This window comes from Podarcis bocagei (genome assembly GCF_964188305.1).
Source record: "Podarcis bocagei genome assembly, chromosome: 6".
NCBI lineage: Eukaryota > Metazoa > Chordata > Lepidosauria > Squamata > Lacertidae > Podarcis > Podarcis bocagei.
Window position 1 is genome coordinate 96,473,345 of NC_138130.1, and position 10,213 is coordinate 96,483,557.

General features: G+C 44.9%; 1 protein-coding gene across 1 annotated transcript in view; it reads left to right on the plus strand.

Annotated features, from left to right (window-relative positions):
• PRCP (prolylcarboxypeptidase) overlaps positions 1–9,741 on the plus strand; it is a 29,311-nt gene extending 19,570 nt beyond the window's left edge. Inside the window, exons 5-9 of the mRNA XM_081197407.1 lie at positions 789–946; positions 2,475–2,647; positions 5,126–5,290; positions 7,402–7,589; positions 8,351–9,741. Of these exons, the coding sequence (XP_081053533.1) occupies positions 789–946; positions 2,475–2,647; positions 5,126–5,290; positions 7,402–7,589; positions 8,351–8,561 (895 nt within the window). The 3' untranslated portion in view covers positions 8,562–9,741. The remainder of the gene's footprint in view (positions 1–788; positions 947–2,474; positions 2,648–5,125; positions 5,291–7,401; positions 7,590–8,350) is intronic.
• The last annotated feature ends 472 nt before the right edge of the window (positions 9,742–10,213 follow it).

Sequence of the window (10,213 nt, forward strand, 5' to 3'; positions counted from 1 at the left end):
GGGGGTGACAAAATGGCAGGCGAGTGGGTGGCACACCTCACACCCGGCGGCAGCTGCTCTTCTGACCTGACGGCAGAGAGCAGCCCTCCCCAGCTGTGGTGAATTGCACCCGGCTGCAGCAGCCCCATTGCTGGGTCATGTCTGACCCGGCTGCGGAGAGCAGGAGGAGAGTGAGCAGCAGCTACCTTGCCCCTCTCCTACCCTGAACTGTGGCGCGTGGGAGGGCACCCTCCATGCCCCGCCCCCCTCGAGAGCACACCCGCCCTGGGCAACGCGCGCATATGCTTCGCCGCTGGACTCCTCATCGCTTATTCCTAAGTCACCTTGGCTGCTTTTGAGAAGGCAGGGCAGAACTGAATTAACAAAAGCTCCAGCCTTTTTCCCGCCTGGAAATTCACCACACATTTATCTAATATCTTTATTTTTAACTCCATCCTGCAGCTTAAGACACATTTTAATTTTGTCTCGTGACCTTTCTTCACTACCCTTTCTCCTTTTTTAAAAGCAGTGCTGTTGCCACTGTCAAGTCCTCCCTTTTAAGATTGGCACAAGCAAGTCATGGGTTGCAACCCCCATGTTGAAGAACAACCAAGCAACAGCTCTGTGAGGAAGGCTATTAATTGAAGGGGAAAGCTTACAAATAACAAGCCAAGACTGAATGGCTTTGGGGGATGATTCAGTTGGCTCACTGCTAGGGTTTGGATCCATGGCAAAAGCTCTTGTTGCCACAAGTTCTCAGTTAGACCTCCTTATTCATTAATCTCCTCTTTTTTCCCCTTGGCTCACAGAGCTCTTGCGGCTTCAGCCCCCATCTGGCAGTTCGATAACCTGGTTCCCTGTGGCAGCTTTTATCGTATCGTAACCGAAGATTTCAAAAAGAGTGGAAACTGTTGCTCAGAAAGCATCAGGAACTCCTGGGCAGCCATTGACCGTCTTGCTTCCACAGGTAGGCAGCTCATGAAGAGACTCATCTAGAGCCTTCTCTAGGCCTTTGATCTCTGCTGTGATGTGCTCCTAGCAGTTCTTATAAAGCCTGCCTGCCTTGGGGGTGGGGCTGCCCCGGTGGGGCCAACACCAAAGGGGGTCATCCCTTTGGAGGCAGCGCTTTGGTGGTGGAATGAGGGCGTGGACCAGCCTTCTTGTTGTAAGATTAATGTATTTAAGGGGTTTTCAGCATTAAGTGTGTGTTTTTATTAGTTTGGAGAAATTGGTACAGTGGTACGGGTTAAGTATTTAATTCGTTCTGGAGGTCCGTTCTTAACCTGAAACTGTTCTTAACCTGAAGCACCACTTTAGCTAATGGGGCCTCCTGCTGCCGCACTGCCGGAGCACGATTTCTGTTCTCATCCTGAAGCAAAGTTCTTAACCCAAGGTACTATTTCTGGGTTAGCGGCATTTGTAACCTGAAGCATATGTAACCTGAAGCATATGTAACCTGAGGTACCACTGTATTGTTTCATGTTTTATGTATTTCATGCTTTGTTTTATATTGCAACTTTAGGTTGGGAACCTCCCTGAGACCTATGGGTGTCGGGTGGTATACAGATTTAATAAACAACATCCAGGCTACCACTTCATTCACTCTCCAGAGATTGCACTTTCCTTTATTCCCTTCCTTCGCACATACCTCACACATTATAATGACCAGGTACTTTCTTCCCAGCTTGGCTTTAAGAAGCACAAATGCTGGGGTTGGTGGGAGTTGTCATCTGTAGCCTATTGGGCCACAGGCAGTATCCAGTAGATGCTCATGATTCTGCCCAAATACATTTCACACACATATTTTTTGCTTGTGTAATCCCTGTTGGAAGCGGCCATAGGATCTCACTCAGGGCTCTCCCGAGATGTTAAGAGCCTCCTTTCTGCACTCTTTGTACTGACAGTGGGGAGGAGCCATATCTAGGTGTTCAGAGGCTGCTCTGTCTAGCACTCGGAGCTCACCTCACTAACCCTACTCGATGCCCTCCTTCAGGTTTTCTGCCGGGGTGAAATGTGCCCTTAAACCCGGGTAATGCCTCTTCCTTCCCTGAAGAGGGTTGTGTTGTGTGACTTTTGTATGGCTTGAATGTAACCTCCTGGAAAAAGAGTTGCATTTGTTCCCCTGCCCACTTTTTGTCTATGGCCTCACCCACCAATGTTAGTCCAGCCCCCAAGAAGTTGGCAGTGAGGAAATTTGCCCCTTGAGCTAAAAAAAGGTTTCCTACCCAGTATGCCTGGCGTGCTGTGGTCCATGGGGTCACGAAGTGTCGGAAACGACTACACAACAACAACAACTCAGTATAGAAGTTCAGTTGCCAACATCTCCAGTTTTTGTTTTTTAAAAAAGACTCCTGGATAGGAGAACTTGGAAAAGACCCCAAGAAGAGCCACTGCCCAGAGAGGAGAAACAACTGGACTAGAGGGAGCAGTGGTTTGACTTGGCATAAGGCAGCTTAATATGTGTTAACTGAATCTCTGTATTTTCTCCTTTCTAGAGGAAGGCTTGCATTGGCTTTCGTGTACATTTCGCCTGTGTAGCCCACTGAAAACTGTGACAGATGCTGCTGCTTTCAAAGGATGGCTAAGTGAGACTTGGGTTAATTTGGCAATGGTTGACTACCCATATAAGGCTGACTTCTTGCAACCTCTCCCTGCCTGGCCTATTAAGGTAACTGAACAAAGGCATCTTTTCATTTGCTCCCCATCCCCTCTTTTAGCCAACACTTTTTAAAGACTCTAGGAGGTCAAACATGAATAAATAGCAGTGACACAAGATACCCAAGCATTCCATAATAAGAGAATTCTAAGCATAATTTGGTTGATCGCACAACCTCCAGATGATTTTCCTTTATTGATGAGGTTGTAGTTCAATAATAACTGAGCACTAAATGGATTTTTATTCTGCCTCTTGGCTCCACAGTGGTACTCCCAAGGTAGCAAATAATTTCAGTTAAAAACATCAATGTACAAAAGCAGCCAGCACATTAGGCATCAGACATAAATTGTGCCTTTCAGCATTGTGAGTTGTTTCTAAGCAATTGCTTTTAATTGATGCCTGAAGATAGAGGAGATGAATACTTTTTTAATAAGGGGGTTAGCAGAATTTCTAGAGCCAAGATGTGATGTAACCTAAGCAGGGAGAGGGGAACACCCCTGCCCAAACACACACACACACACACACACACACACACACACACACACACACACCATAGAAGAGCAAAAGGAGTGAGCTACAAGCTAGTAGTTGAAAGCAGTAGCTTTATTGTAGGGGATGTGTATTCCTAGGTGAGCTGTGTTTCCTATGCTAGAATACTAGAATATGGCACATAGAGGCAAAAGGCTTCTAGAAGTCCCTGCAGTCATAGTTCAGGTACCACTACCAAGAAGGCCCTGCCCTTTGTACCTGCCAAGTCTACCTCCAGTCGAGCAGTGACACAATAACCTCCCCTAAAGATCCAAGTGCATGAACACTTTTTTATGGGCAGAGGTGATTCTTCAGGTACCTAAAAGGCCAGGGAGGACACAGATTGGTGGGAAGATGCTGCAATGGTCACATCCCAGAGATTCTTCAAGCCCAGTCTAGGACTTTGGGACAGTTTAATGGCCTTTTATTGGGGGGTGGGGAGAAATGAGGGAAGATACGTGGAAATCCAGGTTTGGTAAAACTTTGAAACCAAATTTGTTTTGTTCGTTACTGCTTGCTTTAGAGGGTTTTTTATGGCTAGAAGCCATTTAGGGAGGAGGCGGCTTTCTTTGAGAGCCTTTTGACAAAGCACTTCAGTTCCCCAACACCTAAAACCAAGAGATTTCCTTCTCTTTTGTTGCAAAACATTTTTTTAAAAGGGAAAAATGTATGCAGCCTCTCTGGGTGGCATAAGCTGTTGCAGTTTCCTCCCTTCCTTTCTTTTCAAACGGGGGGGGGGGGGATGGGACTTCAGTGACAAAACTAATGTGATTATCCTGAGTGAGACTTAGAGGTGTATTGAGAGCTTAGGGGAAAGAATCCGTTCGAACAGTTGAATGTATCTGCTTAATCCTCCTCTGTAATGGGGCCCATGGTCCTCTGGGGGAAGTGCAGGCTTTCCCTCTTTCCCCCAAACCTACCCCCTTTCCCCGCTGCCCTTCATAAAAGGTTGCCGCCTCTTAAAGCCGCTCTTTAACTTCCGTATGGCACATCTGTGCTAGCAAAGGAGTTTTCAGGAATCCTTGGTCTTCCAGCCGAGAAGCTGCTCAGTAGGCTGGAAAAGGCTAGAAGTCGTCTTAATAAGTGATTAACTCCCCCCACCCCTTCGCTCAGCGAACTAGCTCCTGCCAAGAGCTGAATACCGAAGCTGCTGGAACTCTCCCCCTCCTCCCCTCGCACCTTACTAAGGCACCAGATCATCAGTGTCTCTCAGTAATGTAAAACAGATTGTTACCTTATCCTCAGCCTGTTTGCAGTAGCATCCACAGTTATGCTGCAAAGAAGCCATCTTAAACTAGAATGAATCTTCTTGGAGAGACCAAACAGCTCAGCAGGAGCTGCACCTAAGATCATAAGAGGCTGCTTGATCTGCTCTAGCATCCTGCCCTCACAGTGGCCAGCCACACGCCTATGGGAAGCAGGATCTGAGCATAACAGTTCTCTTCCCATTTAGAATCCCCAGGAAACCTGTATTCAGTAACGTACTGCCTTCAACCGTAGATGATTTCCCTCTGTGAAAATCATTTGGGGTTAGTAAGCTTAAACTCTCAAAGTTCTTTGAAGCAAAGGTGGCTAACCTGTGACTCTCCAGATGTTGCTGGACTTTTAACTCCCGTCAGCCCTGGCCAAGGGATAATGGGAAATGAAGTCCAGCAACATTTTGAGGACCATAGGTCCATCGCCCCTATTTTTATTAAAGTATAATGAAGGAAATCCTCTCGCTGCAGATTTGTGGTAATGATTTTGTTTATTGGTAGAATAACAAATGTTTTGGCCACGCCAAGATTCAAAGTTAATTTGCTGATCTGTAGTTTAGAGGTGGCTTATCTGCTATCACTAACCAGAGTGGACAAACTGAGTCTACAGAAAACGCAGCATCTCCTGTCTGCAGGTTTAGTCTGTTGCTCATTTCTTTGCACTCTCTCTTTTTAAAAAAACTTCCCCTTTTCTGTATTTCTATAGGCAGTTTGTAAGTACTTGAGGAATCCCAAACTGCCAGACAAATTGCTGCTGCAAAACATCTTACAGGCAGTAGACGTCTACTATAACTACACGGGACGTGCTTCATGCCTTAATTTAACTCAGACTGCCACAAAAAGCCTTGGGATTCAGGGCTGGTATTATCAGGTATGTATGCAGCATCATTTGCTCTGTGAGACTGTGGCACAAAGTGGGGCTCTTGAGACCCATATGTGAATGCAGAATGTCCTATGTTTGATCTCCGACAGCTACAATTAAAAAAATATAGGATCAGGAGGTCGCAGGTAATAGGAAAGATAAGGTTACAGGCGCAACTGGTCTAACCTGGTATGAAACACAATAAAGACCATCTACGTTATAGATCCATCTATGTTTAAGTCCTTTTACAATATGTTCTATTTAATCCTGAGTCATTGGAAAAGGTATATCTACTCATTTCTGTGATCTAATTCATCATATTTAAATGTCTAAATTGTAATATCTTTTAAGTAAACATCAATTCTTTTTGTATTTCCGCTAACCATTCTGCTTTATCTTGTCATATGCAATTAAATTCCAGCTCAGTTTCACTGTCCCGAGTATCCTTAGCTATCATCTCCATTTTCACATTTGAGAGTTCAATTAACCATTGTGCTTCTATACAAATGGGCATCTATTCTGAACATACATTCTATGGATTTAATGTTCTTCCTAACTGAACGTTCAAATGTGGAAACGGAAGACAGATAAAAACTACTCAGTATTGTGAAACCAAGCTGGAATTCGATAGTATATCACAAGATAAAGCACAGTAGTTAGAGAAAATGCAAAACATTTTGGATGTTTTCTTAAAGGATTTAAAAGCTATTAGAATTAAGAAATATCAACATGATTATGGGATTACAGAAATGTGAAAGCAAACCTTTGGTTGAGTCCTTTTAAAAGGCCCATTAGATTTCAAGAACCATGGAGTCTCCATTCAGATCCTCAGAGTAGCAATAGTTATTGGGATACCTCAAATGGGGAGGAATATAACAGAGATAGAGAATGCTTTTTGAGGCATTGCCCCAAATTAAGACAGTTGAGGTGTTGGAGGGTTCAACATACTCCCCAGTATTCCTGAAGGAAACTGATCTAATAGGCAAAATATCCCTTGAACTGAACATTGACGAGAACTCAGTTCTGAATAAAGGTTTGCCCATTTGTGCCTATTCCTAAACACAACTGTGAGGGGCAGAATTGATGGAGAGAAGGTGCAATCCATCTTTCCTCTACATCTAGCAGAGAAATGGGAGGGGCAGTGTTTTCCACCCCTCCTCTGCCAGCCAAGCAGGCTAGTGAAAAACAAATTGTAATCTGGTAGCTTTTTGGGTGGTGGGTATATTTACAGTGCCAATTATTTATACAGAACACGGTTGGCAAACTAGCACAGCCTTTGGTCCTAGCCTGTGGCCTTCCCTACCCAAGCATGGCAATTAGGATAAAGGGGGGAACCCTCTCACTTCAGGGGCAGGTGGCAGGTATGTGGGGGACTAAGCACATTTTTGCTTTGACCCCACCCATCTCTGGCATGCAGCTCCCAGAAGATTCTCCATGGAGAAATGTAGCTCTTGGGTGGGAAAGGGTTCTTCATCCATGATGTGATGCTATCAGTCTGCCTGGTGCTTAACAGAGCACAGAAGGCCAGGTAGGTCCCTGCTCTTTAAGAAGAGTGTGCTGTCCAAACTGCTGGAGGAGGCGGGGTAAAACAGGGTCACATTATGAAAGTTGCTTTAGTTATACACACCTGAGGGTTGGTGAAAAGCCGCCAAATTGTGACAGAATGTCTAGACGTTGAGGTCAAACTAGTTGAACTGGACCTCCTGTAGCCTTGTGAAATATGTCCAGGGAATACAACAGTGAAGTTGGGCAACTTGGAAGAAAAAAGTTTAAAATACTGACCAGGGGCGGGGGCGGGTTCAAATGCAATTTCAAGAAGAGTGCCCATTCCGGATATACACTGAGCCTCAGGAATTTAGAACAATGAAGCAATTAAAGCTGAATAGTCACACTTTTGTATTGTCCTCATGTTATGGTGAACTTGTACTGTAAAAAATTGAAGTAGAAAACTCGATTGTTTTAGAAGTGGACTGGCTGCCTTACTTATACAGCAATCTTGATGTACCTGCCTGTTGCTTTACAGAGGATTATAAGTTGGTTCATTCCCCCCCCCCTTAAAAAAAGGCAGTCTACTTCTCTAAACTAATTTCATTGTTTTCCTCTTCACCCTTCTGCTCTAGGCTTGCACTGAAATGGTGATGCCCATGTGTTCAGATGGCATCAACGACATGTTTGAGCCCGAAAATTGGGACTTGAAAACCTACTCGGATGAATGCTTCAAAACCTGGGGGGTGAGACCTCGTCCTGACTGGATCTCCACTCTCTATGGGGGGAAGAACATCAGTGCTCACAGCAACATCATCTTCAGGTGAGGTGTTGGTGTGTCTGTCAATCATAAGTGGTGGGCATGGCTGGAATGTGAGCTTTGTCACTAGCTGATGGCGTTTGGTGCTGTTCTGGAGCCGCATAGAATTCCACCCGTGACTGTATTGTGACTCTCTGTCCGCCAACAGAAGCTACTCTAATAACAGACAGCTTCTCTCGTCTACGTTTTCCATTTTATGCAAGGTAGTAGTACTTGAATAGACAGCAAATGATGCAAACCTGATGCCGAGCCAGTGGTGGGGATGATAACATAATTGCATATTGGAATTGCATGAGTAAGAGATTTATGTGGTCAGCCTTGCACTCAATTCGCATAGCTTGTTAAAAGTAGGAATGACTTTTGTGGGAATGGGTGTCTTAGACATGCATGCACAGAAGTAAACAGCAGGTGTCAGCTTGAATTTTTGCTGGAATCTTACATTCATGGCCCACTTTTCAGCCAAGATTACTTTCCACAATGGCTTGCAAGTAGAATTGGTGCAAATGTACAATATAATCAGGGGCATGTTGGTGTGATGGGGAGACACACACACACACACACACACACACACACACGTGACCTTCGGGATCCCTGACAGTTGCTTTACAGTTGACACGCTGATCCAGTTTCCAGGGTGATAACACAAAACGAGCCTTTCCATTGACCTGCAGAGATTGCTGGGATGGGATGCAAACCTTTTGTTAATTGGGATGTTCCTAACATGCAGATAGATGTTCATTTCTCCCCCTCCCCTTCCCTTCCAGCAATGGTGGGCTCGACCCCTGGTCTGGGGGCGGAGTAACACGGAATATCACGGACACTCTAGTTGCGATATTGATCCCAGAAGGTGCTCATCATTTGGACCTGCGCTCCAACAGCCCTTATGATCCAGACTCTGTGTTGCAAGCCCGTCTTTTGGAAGTTCACTACATGAGACTCTGGTTGCAGAACTATCATCGTAATGGTTCGAAGTAACTGAAAGAGCTGGTTTTTGTGTTTTCCGCTTTCTCCTGTCAACGCCGAGGGAGGATCTGCTGGCTGGATGGCTGGCTTCACACAAGTGTTTCCCCCCTCATTGTTTCATGCCTGCTTTCCTCTTTCTCTCCTAACCAAAGCATCTTATTTGTATAGCAGATAACTGGCTGTGCAAAGGATCTTTTGAGGTGGCAAACCTAAACCTTGCCGTGTATGGCTCCAGACTGGTGGCTCTTCCTTGATGTTCTTCTGGCGCTTCACAATTTTGGCAGAGTTCAAATGGCATTGTCGGCGTTTAGGTTTAGCCCACTCCATCATGTCTTATGGAAGAAAGCTGCTTTAGAGGAATTTCCCACTGCTCCTGGTTGAGCACTGGAACCCAAACTTGGGAGTGTAGGGTATCTTTGTGGGGGGGGGGGTTGGGGGGGAGAGGCTTTCCTTTCTTGTCCCACAAGCATCCCTCGTGTGTGGGAAGCTGGCACATAAGTAACTTATAATATCCACTGGGTTTAAAGCTGTATCGTGTAAATTCACAGATGACAAATCAGTGGCTATAAGGCATTATGGCTCAAAGTTCCTGATCATGGAATTTCTATCTGAATTCCTGTTGCTGGGATTCACAAGAATGGCAGAAGGTTGGTGCTTTCAAGAAGCCCCCAAGCAGGGCATGAAAGCATCTCACTGGCTGTGGTTAGAAAACAGGATGCTGAACTAGATGGATCCTTGGCCTGATGCAGCAATGCACTTGTGTTAAGCTAAACAGTTTATGACATAGGTGTAAACTTTTTCAGGGGCGCTGTTGGGCTCAAGGTGCCCCCCCCCCCGGAATTCCCCCAGCAGACAGTGCCAGGCATATTGAAAGGCTCACCTGATAGACTCAGTTACAGTAGTAGCTGCTGCAGCACAGGACCGCCCCATATCTCTGTGTTGTACCACATTTGCCATGATTCTTTGGGGCTTTGTTCCTATCTGCCAGAATTTTGTTTGTGTGTTTGTTTGCTAAGAATTTATACCCTGCCTTAAACAGGGTGGCTTAGGCTGGCTTCACCTTTTCATTGGACCATGAACTGCAAGGCCTCAGTCGGTCCCAACAGATTGCAAAGCTGTTAAGAAAAAAAAGGCCAGATAAGCTATGAGCCTCCATAATATTAAACAAAAATAAAACCTTCAACATATTTTACAGGGATAATAACTGTTTTGTTGCAGTTGGGCGTGAGTGTGTCTTAGTCACCATGAAAAACAACAGGAAAGAGTCTGTGGGATATGAATGACTGTTTTTATTATGGTATCAGTTTTTGTAGGCTAAAGCTTATATATGTGTGTTCGTGTGTTACTGAGTTTTAAATCATAGCAGATTTTACAACAAACAAAACTATAAACAATCATGGTTACTTATTTTAGTCTAACATGAGTCATATGCCATCTTGAGGTTGTTTTGAAGTTAAGATCTTGTGTTCCTGAGCTTAATGACCCTGTAATTGGATAGGTAAGAAGTTGAGTCGACTGTCTATCCACCCAGTCTGATTCTTCATGTATGCATCTGAGGAAGTAGGTGCTGGCCCATGAAAGCTTATGCCCTCTTAAAATAATTGCAGTTAGTCCATGGTATCAGGGGTGAAAAACCCAGTCTGTGGCACTTTGAAGACTAACAC